The following is a 15,181-nucleotide window of genomic DNA, read 5'->3' on the forward strand; positions in this document are numbered from 1 at the left end:
AGTTTTTTTTATTATTCACAAATAAACTCGAATTCAAACGCAGAATATCCGTCTCGATGGACCAAAAAGTTATTATGTTGGCGAATTAAGTGGACTGTATTTCTTTTTTCTAGGATTCGAGTTTATTTCCTAATTATAAGCGGGTTTACAAAATGTTAAGCGGGGCAGGTTGCGAGCGATTGCGAGCGAGTACAAAACTATATATATTAAGCGGGGCAGGTTGCAAGCGGTTGCGAGCGAGTACAAAAACTATATATTAAGCGGGGCAAATTGCAAGCGGTTGCAAGCGAGTCAAAAACTATATATTAAGCGGGGCAAGTTGCAAGCGGTTGCGAGCGAGTCAAAAACTATACATAAGCGGGGCAGTTTGCGAGCGGTTGCGAACGAGTAAAAAACTATATATTAAGCGGAGCAGATTGCACGCGGTTGCGAGCGAGTCAAAAACTATACATTAAGCGGGCAGGTTGCATGCGGTTGCGAACGAGTCAATAACTATGTATATTAAGCGGGGCAGGGTGCATGCGGTTGCAAGCAAGTCCAAAACTATATATTAAGCGGGGCAGATTGCAAGCGGTTACGAGCGAGTCAAAAACTATACCATAACTGCCGAAAAAACCTGCAGAAAAGATAATGCAGAAAAACGCGTGATACTGCAATACTAATACAAATTTACTGCAATTTCGTCTATGCGTGTGAGCTTCAAGCTTTGAGACGAAAAACAAAACAATGATGTGCATTTAACTAGCTACGATTAGAACAACAATACAATGATGAGCATTTAACTAGGAGCGATTTGACAATAATACAATTATGCTAAATGACCGATCTATTCTTCAACATACCGGCCCCCCTGAACGACGGTTCAGTTCAAAGGAAGCACAAATTCGTAATGGGGCGCTTGTAGATTCCTCTGGCAGTTTTAACGGTGACCACACGGATCCTCTGATCCTGCCCAGGATGAAGTTGTACGACTCGTCCCAACACAAGATGGCTATCTCTACCAGGAAGAGTATAAGTCCCAGTAGCGTGGAGAAGGCCCACGCTGTTTCAATATACCAATGCAGACGCTCGTGCGGAGATTCATGGACCAGGGAAATACTGTGCAGGTTACACTCCGTCTCGATGTTTGGCAGGATACAGGTGCTGATCATCAGGGCCAGCATGTGCACCGCCACCAGGAGGGTGGTGCAGATGGCGAAGGCTATCACCAATCCCGGTGGTACACTTGAGCTTGGCCCGACTCAGCTGAAGTTTCCTCCAGGATAGATACGTGGGCGAGTGGAGATCCTCGCCGGACTGCGACATGCTGCTGCTGGCGGTGCAGTGATGTCCGCGCGGCTGAAAGCGGTAGGATTGATTCTGTTGGTAGGTAGGAAACTGAAAGGGCGGCGGCTGGGCCGCCAATGAGGGCGATGCTATGGAGGATAGTGGTGCGAGTGATCCTAGTGGCGCTATTGGTGCTACTGCTGAAGCTGCTGCCGTTGAAGCCGCGAATGCTGGCGAGCCCTCTCGCTGCGCAGTGAAGCGTCTCGTTTGCGGCGAATTTGAATTGAACTAGCTGTGATAGAGGTACCGCGACGACCCAAGAAAATTGCTCTCTCTGTGAGCGGGCAGCTGGGTGGTCTGGTGGGACTGGTGGGACTGGTGGGGCTGTTGGTGGAATTGACTGAGGTTCGGATTTTGGCGCATATGATCGCCGTAGTCGCCGGTGCCGCTGTGGCTGTAGCCGTCGCATCCCCAATGGCCGCCAATCTGGCAGTGGCATGCAGAGCGCTCGCCAAGGCCGAAGGTTGCTGCCGAATCCCCTTGCGGTTCGGCTGCGAATGCACCTGTTCCATGTCCATAAAAGAGCGAGATAGGGAATCCAAATCTTCGTAAGCGTGGTGAACTTGTGCTTTCGTAAATGGTTCGCCACAATCATTATAGCTGCCTGTAATGACCCAACCAAAATTAGTATGTAGTGCAATGGGGTATTCAATACCAACTCTCGGCGATGTCCAGAATAGATGTTCCACAGTTGATCAGCGCCTAAAATAACGTCGATTTTTCCCGGTGATCCAAACGTCGGGTCAGCTAACGGTAAGTTGGGAATCTTGGTCCAGACAGGAGCGGTGGATTTGACCTGCTGAGCGGGAATCAAAGAAGTCAGAGAACTCATAATAAGGCCAGATACCTCCAATGAGACAGTCGTAGTCCTTGAAAGCAAAGTGAAGCTAGCGCGACCTCGGCTAACTCCAGCCGGGTTAGCACCTAATCCAACAACTGAGATGCGAGCATGCGTGCGTGGATTTCCAATCAGTTGGATAAACGACTCAGCTACCATGGTTATTGTTGATCCAGTATCGAGCAATATCCTACATGAGGTCTTGTTGCCACATGTGTCAATTACATTAGCTAGAATAGTTGGAAGTAGGGCTTCATTGTTGGCCCTCTCCTCAGTATGATGGCTGACAGCAGCAATATTCATACCAACATGAGGATCAATCGAAGGAAATATATTAACCTCAGCCGCAGACATATGGGCGGAGGCCAACGGAATCGATCTATACTCTTCCGGGTGGACTAGAGTGTGAAGAATTACAATTCTTGACTTGATGAGATCGACTTAGGCAATTAAAACAAAGCTTATTATCCCTGCCAAAGGTACGGCGATTTACGACATCCAGGGCTTTGAATGCAGTACATGAGTATATATTGTGCTGTCCTTGACAATATATACAGTCGCGAGAAGACTGATTTGATCCACTTGCATGATAAGCGGCTGGCGGCTGGCAGCTTCTACTCTGGGCTGGTATTGGGGGTTGAATTACGTGTATATTTTGACAAGACTCCAAAGTATCACAATGCGCAAAAAGAAAAGCGAACAGATCATGTATGGTGACGTCTTCCTTGGACGACACACTGCAGTTTGCCCAAGCTTTTTATACCCGTTACTCGTAGAGTAAAAGGGTATACTAGATTCGTTGAAAAGTATGTAACAGATAGAAGGAAGCTTTTGCGACCCTATAAAGTATATATATTCTTGATCAGGATCAATAGCGAAGTCGATTGAGCCATGTCCGTCTGTCCGTCCGTCCGTCCGTCCGTCCGTCCGTCCGTCCGTCCGTATGAACGCTGAGATCTCAGGAACTATAACAGATACAAAGTTGAGATTAAGCATGAAGATTCTTGAGGTCCCGGGACAGCGCAAGTTTATTACAGCATCCTGCCACGCCCACTCTAACGCCCACAAATCGCCAAAAACTAAAATTGTTGAAATCTCAGGAACTATTGCAGTTGAAATTCAAAAAGTATAATCTTTAAATGGCAGCGCATCTTATAGTGGTACTACTATCCGGCCACACCCACCCATACGCCCACAAGGCTCAAAAGACGGTTTTCGGATTTTCTAGAAAAGCTGATATCTCGGTAACTATAAGAGATAGAAAGTTCGGATTAAGCATGTAGGTTTCTATTATGCTCCCAATGCGAATTGTTTTTTTCCGATCAAGCCACGCCCACTATAACGCCCACAAAACCCGAAAAACCAAAAATGCAAAAATCTCAAAAACTTTAAAAGCTACACAATTTTGCTTAGCAACACGTATTAAGGAGATGCCTCTGCAACTTGCCACGAAATTGCACACAGCCACGCCCACAAACCGCGGAAAACTGTGGCGTCTATAATATTATTATGAATGCCTTCGTTTGACCTTGTGTAACTTATTTCTGTTAATATCTATCGATTTACCAAAGATTTTACAAATCGGAACATTTTTTCGCTGTTTATAAAGAAATTAAGTTATAAGGCCTCACATGGGCAGTGACGTCACTATAAGCATACTCAACATACTTCCTCTGACAATAGGTGGCGCCTTGTGAATTTCCACTAGCAAAATAATATTCTAAAATTTTGTAAAACAGTAACGGGTATCTTATGGTCGCGGCACTCGACTATAGCGTTTCCTCTTGTTTGATTTCGGGTCCTAGTTAATTAAATTACGTAACTCTGCGATATTCAAATTGTAAGCGGTTGGCAACGATAGAAAATTCTGAACAAATGTTCGAGCGATTAGCGTTTTCTTGTTATAACGATTTTCCAATTTTTCCCACGCATCTTGGTAGTTATCATTAGTAACGGCAATATGTTTAATTAAGGAAAGTGCTTCCCCATCTAAATAAGATTTCAGATAATGAAACTTTTGGCACTTGGAAAGCTTTTCGTTATTATTTACTGAGCTTAAGAACAAATCACTAAATTGGCTCCAATCCTCGTATTTGCCAGAAAATGTGGGAATTCGAATTTTCTCAAACCTTAAATCAGCTGCTCCCGATGAGGTATTCATTCGTTCCAGAAGTTGGTTTTGTCCCTCAAATAGACGTTCCACTGTACTTGATAGCAAAATGTTCGACTGGTCTTGTCCATGATCTTGACTACCCATAACTACCCATAAACGATATGGCTTTAATAAGGATGGCATGCGCTCTGTAAAACTTGTCCTCGTACTCAGGTATATCCAATCCAGGGTCTTCATATCCCTCCTCCTGGTTATATACCACTAAATCATCGGAGAGGTCCATAAAGTGGTTGAAGGTGGCTACAAGACGATCCAGCTTCAGTTGCAATGTTTCCACATTATCACATCTGTGCGAAAACTCCAAAGCACCGTTAAGGGTACGAGTTATTTGCCCCTTGCAGGCACGACGTTGTTGAATTGCCCGATGCATTACAGAGTTCATGACGGCGGCTAGTTTTTTTTATTATTCACAAATAAACTCAAATTCAAACGCAGAATATCCGGCTCGAAGGACCAAAAAGTTGTCATGTTGGCGAATTAAGTGGACTGTATTTCTTTTTTCTAGGATTCGAATTTATTTCTTAATTATAAGCGGGTTTACAAAATGTTAAGCGGGGCAGGTTGCGAGCGATTGCGAGCGAGTACAAAACTATATATATTAAGCGGGGCGGGTTGCAAGCAGTTGCGAGCGAGTACAAAACTATATATTAAGCGGGGCAAATTGCAAGCGGTTGCAAGCGAGTCAAAAACTATATATTAAGCGGGGCAGATTGCAAGCGGTTGCGAGCGAGTCAAAAACTATACCATAACTGCCGAAAAAACCTGCAGAAAAGATAATGCAGAAAAACGCGTGATACTGCAATACTAATACAAATTTACTGCAATTTCGTCTATGCGTGTGAGCTTCAAGCTTTGAGACGAAAAACAAAACAATGATGTGCATTTAACTAGCTACGATTAGAACAACAATACAATGATGAGCATTTAACTAGGAGCGATTTGACAATAATACAATTATGCTAAATGACCGATCTATTCTTCAACATACCGGCCCCCCTGAACGACGGTTCAGTTCAAAGGAAGCACAAATTCTTAATGGGGCGCTTGTAGATTCCTCTGGCAGTTTTAACGGTGACCACACGGATCCTCTGATCCTGCCCAGGATGAAGTTGTACGACTCGTCCCAACACAAGATGGCTATCTCTACCAGGAAGAGTTTAAGTCCCAGTAGCGTGGAGAAGGCCCACGCTGTTTCAATATACCAATGCAGACGCTCGTGCGGAGATTCGTGGACCAGGGAAATACTGTGCAGGTTACACTCCGTCTCGATGTTTGGCAGGATACAGGTGCTGATCATCAGGGCCAGCATGTGCACCGCCACCAGGAGGGTGGTGCAGATGGCGAAGGCTATCACCAATCCCGGTGGTACACTTGAGCTTGGCCCGACTCAGCTGAAGTTTCCTCCAGGATAGATACGTGGGCGAGTGGAGATCCTCGCCGGACTGCGACATGCTGCTGCTGGCGGTGCAGTGATGTCCGCGCGGCTGAAAGCGGTAGGATTGATTCTGTTGGTAGGTAGGAAACTGAAAGGGCGGCGGCTGGGCCGCCAATGAGGGCGATGCTATGGAGGATAGTGGTGCGAGTGATCCTAGTGGCGCTATTGGTGCTACTGCTGAAGCTGCTGCCGTTGAAGCCGCGAATGCTGGCGAGCCCTCTCGCTGCGCAGTGAAGCGTCTCGTTTGCGGCGAATTTGAATTGAACTAGCTGTGATAGAGGTACCGCGACGACCCAAGAAAATTGCTCTCTCTGTGAGCGGGCAGCTGGGTGGTCTGGTGGGACTGGTGGGACTGGTGGGGCTGTTGGTGGATTTGACTTAGGTTCGGATTTTGGCGCATATGATCGCCGTAGTCGCCGGTTGCCGCTGTGGCTGTAGCCGCCGCATCCCCACTGGCCGCCAATCTGGCAGTGGCATGCAGAGCGCTCGCCAAGGCCGAAGGTTGCTGCCGAATCCCCTTGCGGTTCGGCTGCGAATGCACCTGTTCCATGTCCATAAAAGAGCGAGATAGGGAATCCAAATCTTCGTAAGCGTGGTGAACTTGTGCTTTCGTAAATGGTTCGCCACAATCATTATAGCTGCCTGTAATGACCCAACCAAAATTAGTATGTAGTGCAATGGGGTATTCAATACCAACTCTCGGCGATGTCCAGAATAGATGTTCCACAGTCCATAGTTGATCAGCGCCTAAAATAACGTCGACTTTTCCCGGTGATCCAAACGTCGGGTCAGCTAACGGTAAGTTGGGAATCTTGGTCCAGACAGGAGCGGTGGATTTGACCTGCTGAGCGGGAATCAAAGAAGTCAGAGAACTCATAATAAGGCCAGATACCTCCAATGAGGCAGTCGCAGTCCTTGAAAGCAAAGTGAATCTAGCGCGACCTCGGCTAACTCCAGCCGGGTTAGCACTTAATCCAACAACTGAGATGCGAGCATGCGTGCGTGGATTTCCAATCAGTTGGATAAACGACTCAGCTACCATGGTTATTGTTGATCCAGTATCGAGCAATATCCTACATGAGGTCTTGTTGCCACATGTGTCAATTACATTAGCTAGAATAGTTGGCAGTAGGGCTTGATTGTTGGCCCTCTCCTCAGTAAGATGGCTGACAGCAGCAATATTCATACAAACATGAGGATCAATCGAAGGAAATATATTAACCTCAGCCGCAGACATATGGGCGGAGGCCAACGGAATCGATCTATACTCTTCCGGGTGGACTAGCGTGTGATGCTTAGCGTTGCGCTGACGGCAAGTGTTCGAAGAATTACAATTCTTGACTTGATGAGATCGACTTAGGCAATTAAAACAAAGCTTATTATCCCTGGCAAAGGTACGGCGATTTACGACATCCAGGGCTTTGAATGCAGTACATGAGTATATATTGTGCTGTCCTTGACAATATATACAGTCGCGAGAAGACTGATTTGATCCACTTGCATGATAAGCGGCTGGCGGCTGGCGGCTTCTACTCTGGGCTGGTATTTGGAGTTGCATTACGTGTATATTTTGACAAGACTCCAAAGTATCACAATGCGCCAAAAGAAAAGCGAATAGATCATGTATGGTGACGTCTTCCTTGGACGACACACTGCAGTTTGCCCAAGCTTTTTAGATTTCGGGTCCTAGTTAATTACCTTGGAAAGCTTTTCGTTATTATTTACTGAGCTTAAGAACAAATCACTAAATTGGCTCCAATCCTCGTATTTGCCAGAAAATGTGGGAATTCGAATTTTCTCAAACCTTAAATCAGCTGCTCCCGATGAGGTATTCATTCGTTCCAGAAGTTGGTTTTGTCCCTCAAATAAAGCAAAATGTTCGACTGGTCTTGTCCATGATCTTGACCACCCATCTCGTTTATGGCTTTAATAAAGATGGCATGCGCTCTGTAAAACTTGTCCTCTTACTCAGGTATATCCAATCCAGGGTCTTCATATACCTCCTCCTGGTTATATACCACTAAATCATCGGAGAGGTCCATAAAGTGGTTGAAGGTGGCTACCAGACGATCCAGCTTCAGTTGCAATGTTTCCACATTATCACATCTGTGCGAAAACTCCAAAGCACCGTTAAGGGTACGAGTTATTTGCCCCTTGCAGGCACGACGTTGTTGAATTGCCCGATGCATTACAGAGTTCATGACGGCGGCTAGTTTTTTTTATTATTCACAAATAAACTCAAATTCAAACGCAGAATATCCGGCTCGAAGGACCAAAAAGTTGTTATGTTGGCGAATTAAGTGGACTGTATTTCTTTTTTCTAGGATTCGAGTTTATTTCTTAATTATAAGCGGGTTTACAAAATGTTAAGCGGGGCAGGTTGCGAGCGATTGCGAGCGAGAACAAAACTATATATATTAAGCGGGGCAGGTTGCAAGCGGTTGCGAGCGAGTACAAAACTATATATTAAGCGGGGCAAATTGCAAGCGGTTGCAAGCGAGTCAAAAACTATATATTAAGCGGGGCAAGTTGCAAGCGGTTGCGAGCGAGTCAAAAACTATACATAAGCGGAGCAGGTTGCGAGCGGTTGCGAATGAGTAAAAAACTATATATTAAGCGGAGCAGATTGCACGCGGTTGCGAGCGAGTCAAAAACTATACATTAAGCGGGCAGGTTGCATGCGGTTGCGAACGAGTCAATAACTATGTATATTAAGCGGGGCAGGTTGCATACGGTTGCAAGCGAGTCCAAAACTATATATTAAGCGGGGCAGATTGCAAGCGGTTGCGAGCGAGTCAAAAACTATACCATAACTGCCGAAAAAACCTGCAGAAAAGATAATGCAGAAAAACGCGTGATACTGCAATACTAATACAAATTTACTGCAATTTCGTCTATGCGTGTGAGCTTCAAGCTTTGAGACGAAAAACAAAACAATGATGTGCATTTAACTAGCTACGATAAGAACAACAATACAATGATGAGCATTTAACTAGGTGCGATTTGACAATAATACAATTATGCTAAATGACCGATCTATTCTTCAACATACCGGCCCCCCTGAACGACGGTTCAGTTCAAAGGAAGCACCACACGGATCCTCTGATCCTGCCCAGGATGAAGTTGTACGACTCGTCCCAACACAAGATAGCTATCTCTAGCAGGAAGAGTATAAGTCCCAGTAGCGTGGAGAAGGCCCACGCTGTTTTAATATACCAATGCAGACGCTCGTGCGGAGATTCATGGACCAGGGAAATACTGTGCAGGTTACACTCCGTCTCGATGTTTGGCAGGATACAGGTGCTGATCATCAGGGCCAGCATGTGCACCGCCACCAGGAGGGTGGTGCAGATGGCGAAGGCTATCACCAATCCCGGTGGTACACTTGTGTCGGGATCCAGTTGCACTTCCACCATTGCTACCATGGCAAATCCTGAGAGCAGGGCTGATATCTTACTAGAAGCCTTGAGCTTGGCCCGACTCAGCTGAAGTTTCCTCCAGGATAGATACGTGGGGGAGTGGAGATCCTCGCCGGACTGCGACATGCTGCTGCTGGCGGTGCACATGCTGGCCCTGATGATCAGCACCTGTATCCTGCTGAGCGGGAATCAAAGAAGTCAGAGAACTCATAATAAGGCCAGATACCTCCAATGAGGCAGTCGTAGTCCTTGAAAGCAAAGTGAAGCTAGCGCGACCTCGGCTAACTCCAGCCGGGTTAGCACCTAATCCAACAACTGAGATGCGAGCATGCGTGCGTGGATTTCCAATCAGTTGGATAAACGACTCAGCTACCATGGTTATTGTTGAGGTCTTGTTGCCACATGTGTCAATTACATTAGCTAGAATAGTTGGAAGTAGGGCTTCACTGTTGGCCCTCTCCTCAGTATGATGGCTGACAGCAGCAATATTCATACCAACATGAGGATCAATCGAAGGAAATATATTGACCTCAGCCGCAGACATATGGGCGGAGGCCAACGGAATCGATCTATACTCTTTCGGGTGGACTAGCGTGTGATGCTTAGCGTTGCGCTGACGGCAAGTGTTCGAAGAATTACAATTCTTGACTTGATGAGATCGACTTAGGCAATTAAAACAAAGCTTATTATCCCTGGCAAAGGTACGGCGATTTACGACATCCAGGGCTTTGAATGCAGTACATGAGTATATATTGTACTGTCCTTGACAATATATACAGTCGCGAGAAGACTGATTTGATCCACTTGCATGATAAGCGGCTGGCGGCTGGCGGCTTCTACTCTGGGCTGGTATTGGGGGTTGCATTACGTGTATATTTTGACAAGACTCCAAAGTATCACAATGCGCAAAAAGAAAAGCGAATAGATCATGTATGGTGACGTCTTCCTTGGACGACACACTGCAGTTTGCCCAAGCTTGTTTGATTTCGGGTCCTAGTTTGGATACCAAAATATAAATTAGCCACACATCGCGGCTGTCACAGTTCAGCGCGTGTAGGCCTCGAATAAATTCGTCGGCAGAGTCAATTACCTTACTTAACTCTGCGATATTCAAATTGTTAGCGGTTGGCAACGATAGAAAATTCTGAACAAATGTTCGAGCGATTAGCGTTTTCTTGTTATAACGATTTTCCAATTTTTCCCACGCATCTTGGTAGTTATCATTAGTAACGGCAATATGTTTAATTAAGGAAAGTGCTTCCCCATCTAAATAAGATTTCAGATAATGAAACTTTTGGCACTTGGAAAGCTTTTCGTTATTATTTACTGAGCTTAAGAACAAATCACTAAATTGGCTCCAATCCTCGTATTTGCCAGAAAATGTGGGAATTCGAATTTTCTCAAACCTTAAATCAGCTGCTCCCGATGAGGTATTCATTCGTTCCAGAAGTTGGTTTTGTCCCTCAAATAGACGTTCCACTGTACTTGATAGCAAAATGTTCGACTGGTCTTGTCCATGATCTTGACCACCCATCTCGTTTATGGCTTTAATAAAGATGGCATGCGCTCTGTAAAACTTGTCCTCGTACTCAGGTATATCCAATCCAGGGTCTTCATATCCCTCCTCCTGGTTATATACCACTAAATCATCGGAGAGGTCCATAAAGTGGTTGAAGGTGGCTACAAGACGATCCAGCTTCAGTTGCAATGTTTCCACATTATCACATCTGTGCGAAAACTCCAAAGCACCAGAGTTCATGACGGCGGCTAGTTTTTTTATTATTCACAAATAAACTCGAATTCAAACGCAGAATATCCTGCTCGAAGGACCAAAAAGTTGTTATGTTGGCGAATTAAGTGGACTGTATTTCTTTTTTCTAGGATTCGAGTTTATTTCTTAATTATAAGCGGGTTTACAAAATGTTAAGCGGGGCAGGTTGCGAGCGATTGCGAGCGAGTACAAAACTATATATATTAAGCGGGGCAGGTTGCAAGCGGTTGCGAGCGAGTACAAAACTATATATTAAGCGGGGCAGATTGCAAGCGGTTGCGAACGAGTCAAAAACTATACATAAGCGGGGCAGGTTGCAAGCGGGTGCAAGCGAGTCCAAAACTATATATTAAGCGGGGCAGATTGCATACCATAACTGCCGAAAAAACCTGCAGAAAAGTTAATGCCAAAAAACGCGTGATACTGCAATACTAATACAAATTTACTGCAATTTCGTCTATGCGTGTGAGCTTCAAGCTTTGAGACGAAAAACAAAACAATGATGTGCATTTAACTAGCTACGATTAGAACAACAATACAATGATGAGCATTTAACTAGGTGCGATTTGACAATAATACAATTATGCTAAATGACCGATCTATTCTTCAACATATTTATTGTGTTTAATAAACCTAGGCGTCGGTCAAATTTAGGCAGCCAAAAGACTCAGAAGCCCGATCAAAGACGATACATGGAGCCAAGGAAAGATGCTGAACGGACCGAATAGGCTATACAGGTATAGAATGTTTAAAGTTGGAAGTTAATCTGTGGCATTTTTTTAAAATATTTTTCGGCCCATCTTTCAACTTTTTGTATTCGTGTAAAATCGGTATATAGTGAGCATTTAACACATATTTTAACACGAATAAAAATTCGCATGCACTAACAAATTATTTTATATTTATTATACCTGCAAAATAAATTAAGATAAAAAGTGAATCGCTTTGGGTGTTAAATTTAATTAAATTAGTTTTAGTTCCCTAACATCTCGTAGTGAGCGCACCAATTTAGGGTTCAATTTCAAGACAGGAAAAAATTGATTTATTTCGTTTTCGTTTCTTTTTTTCTGTAACTTGTAGCCAAGAAAGTAGTAAATTTGCCATTTCTGTCATTCTGCCATTTTCCAAGCCTCAACGCTTTCTATTCCGCTTATATATTCGTTGTCTTTTGTTTATCGGACAATGCATCATTTTCCGCTAAGTGTCGTTACATTTAATGGAGAGAGCCACCAGTCGATTACTAGACATACACACTCTCGCACTGATATCGCTGCCAGTTCTTTCGACCTCTCTTTGCATTTTCGTTTCCATCGTTGGACAAGTGCAAGCGTTATTGTTGTTTTTCGCAGCGTTTTCGGTATACTGGCTGAGCTTGTGCTACCCTTTAAATTTTTTGCGTGCGGCGTATTATTTTATTTTGTTTTTTTTCCAAGATTCATCGACAAGTCCCCTGCTTTTATTTTAATTCTTTATTTAATTTGTTTTTATTTGGAATTAAAATAAATTTTTTATCACACTCATTACTAATTTCGCTAATAAGCAAAGGCAGGCGTATGAGCGCCGATAATGCTGCTCCGCCGGTGAAGCGCACTTCCCAATGCCGTTTGCCGAGTGATGCTCTTCCAACCTTTAGCGGAAAGCACTCCGATTTTAACAATTTTATAATCGTTTTCAAAACATTTGTCGACAAAGATGACACTCTGCACGATATTGAAAAATTTAATTATTTGATATCGTGTCTGGCTGGCGACGCTTTAGGCACAGTCAGGGCGTTCCAAGCCACTGCGGTTAATTACCCCAAAGACCTGGCTAGCCTGAAGCGGGTGTACGATAATGATTGTCTGATTTTCTTCGATATAAATATCAATCAATAAATCGACACTTTTTAATCTGCCGAAAATGTCCCAGCCATCAACTACAGCCTTGAGAAACCTGATCGACTCTACTGTCTATTGGGGATGACAAACGGATAACGAATGCCATCCTAATCCATTTAATAATAAGCAAAGTCGATGCAGGAACAAAGAGAAAGTGGAAAGAACAGTTGGACTATACTTTGTTTCCCCTTTGGAGCAAATGTGAGGAGGCTCTGGATAAGCGATACCAGCACATGGTCGCCGAAGAGGCTTCCAAGCCCAAAAAGGTCCGGCTAGCAATACGTTCCCGAAGAAGAGTGGAAATAAAAGTTTTTCGTTGGTCGCTGCAAGGGACGACCCTGCCCTATGTGTGTTTTGCACCTCGGCAGAGCATGACATAGAAACTTGCACTTCTTTCCCTTCCTTAAACGTGCAGTAGAGGTTCGATTTTGCAAAAAAAGTGCCCTTATCGATTAACTGCCTTCGCAAGGGTCACACTGTTAAAAATGCAAGTCGAACAGGTGCAGGGTGTGCAAGCCACACATTGTTGCCCAGATACTCTGCAAATTCAAATCTCGCGTTGCCGCCTCTTCCTCATCCCGCGCTCTCGCAAAAGTCTCCATCCACTTCTCATGTTTTGCATGCGACTGTATCGAATAGAGTTATTCTTGCCACAGCTATCGTGAGCGTACTAACAAAAAGTGGCGAATTTGTGATGGCTCGAGCGTTGCTCGACTCTGGTTCACAAGTAAATTTTGTGACCGATGAGCTCGCTCAGAGACTACAAATTAAAAGGACATGGGTATGAGTAGGTTAATAACCAGCACATCTTGTAGTGGTACTATTATCCGGCCACACCCACTCTTACGCCCACCAAGCACAAAAGGCGGTTTTCGCATTTTGTAGAAAAGCTGATATCTAGGTAACTATTAGTGATAGAAATGTGGCATAAGGCATGTACATTTTTATGATGCCCCCAATGCGAATTGTTTTTTTCCCATCAAGCCACGCCCACTTTACTGCCCGCAAAACCCGGAAAACCAAAAATTAGAATATCTCGTGAACTATAAGAGCTAGAAAGGTAGGCTTAGGTATAAGAATTTAAGAAATGGCAGTGCAGCTTGACGTGAGCTTGGAGCTGGCCACGCCTACCCGAACGCCCACACATCACTTGAATCTAAAATCGCTGAAATCTCAGAAACTATTTTTCATCTAGCGCCTACAAAACACAGAAAACCTAAAATGCGAAAATCTGGAGAACTAAAAGAGCTAGAAAGTTAGGCTTGGGAATACGAATTTTAGAGATTGCATTGTAGCTTGTCATAAGATTTCATCTGGCCACGCCCACTTAAACGTCCACAAACCGCGGAAAACCGTAGCGTCCTTAATAGTATAATGTATCTCTTCGTTTGACCTTGTATAACATATTTTTGTTAATGTCTATCGATTTACCAAATCAATTTTTTCAAATCGGAGAATTATTTTCCAATTGATTACCCAACATACATAGATTAAATGTCAAACTTCTAAGAAATGGTAACACGCAATGACGTCAGTCAGAGACATCCCATGCTGTATGCACCTGCATACATATTTACATATGCATGATCTTTTTAAATAAAGGTGTAAAGCCCCACATATTTAAGCTATTACCACTTTCAAAGAAATACTTAATAAGAATTTTAAATAGCTATTATTTATGTTTTTATGTTTTATTTTGTTTATATTAATATTGGATGGTATTAGCTAAAACGTTGTCCAGCACTTATATGAAAGTTAAAAACCGAATAGCGGTGATATCATTGACAGATTTATTTAGAATTCTTGTAGAATAGTTATATTTTTATACCCGTTACTCGTAGAGTAAAAGGGTATACTAGATTCGTTGAAAAGTATGTAACAGATAGAAGGAAGCGTTTGCGACCCTATAAAGTATATATATTCTTGATCAGGATCAATAGCGAAGTCGATTGAGCCATGTCCGTCTGTCCGTCCGTCCGTCCGTCCGTCCGTCCGTCCGTCCGTCCGTCCGTCCGTCCGTCCGTATGAACGCTGAGATCTCAGGAACTATAATAGATACAAGGTTGAGATTAACCATGAAGATTCTTGAGGTCCCGGGACAGCGCAAGTTTATTTCAGCATCCCGCCACGCCCACTCTAACGCCCACAAATCGCAAAAAACTAAAATTGCTGAAATCTCAGGAACTATTAGAGCTAGAAAGTTGAAATTCAGAATGTATAATCTTTGGATGCCAGCACATCTTGTAGTGGTACTATTATCCGGCCACACCCACTCTTACGCCCACCAAGCACAAAAGGCGGTTTTCGCATTTTGTAGAAAAGCTGATATCTAGGTAATTATT

At 43.9% G+C, this 15,181-nt stretch overlaps 1 protein-coding gene and 2 pseudogenes across 1 annotated transcript; all 3 read right to left on the reverse strand.

Moving 5' to 3' along the window:
• Positions 1-833: 833 nt before the first annotated feature.
• Positions 834-1,838, reverse strand: LOC108118166 (annotated as a pseudogene).
• A 3,478-nt stretch (positions 1,839-5,316) lies between these two features.
• Positions 5,317-6,506, reverse strand: LOC108118167 (annotated as a pseudogene).
• A 2,343-nt stretch (positions 6,507-8,849) lies between these two features.
• Positions 8,850-9,317, reverse strand: LOC108111830 (calcium release-activated calcium channel protein 1-like). The gene has a single exon (XM_017221437.2). The coding sequence runs from the start codon at positions 9,315-9,317 to the stop codon at positions 8,850-8,852; it is 468 nt and encodes a 155-aa protein (XP_017076926.2).
• Positions 9,318-15,181: the final 5,864 nt, after the last annotated feature.

Source organism: Drosophila eugracilis, unplaced genomic scaffold (assembly GCF_018153835.1).
Source record: "Drosophila eugracilis isolate 14026-0451.02 unplaced genomic scaffold, ASM1815383v1 contig_2149, whole genome shotgun sequence".
Classification (NCBI taxonomy): Eukaryota; Metazoa; Arthropoda; class Insecta; order Diptera; family Drosophilidae; genus Drosophila; species Drosophila eugracilis.

Excerpts from the sequence above, each read along its gene's own strand:
- LOC108111830 (XM_017221437.2), bottom strand. The coding sequence starts at position 9,317 with ATGTCGCAGTCCGGCGAGGATCTCCACTCCCCCACGTATCTATCCTGG.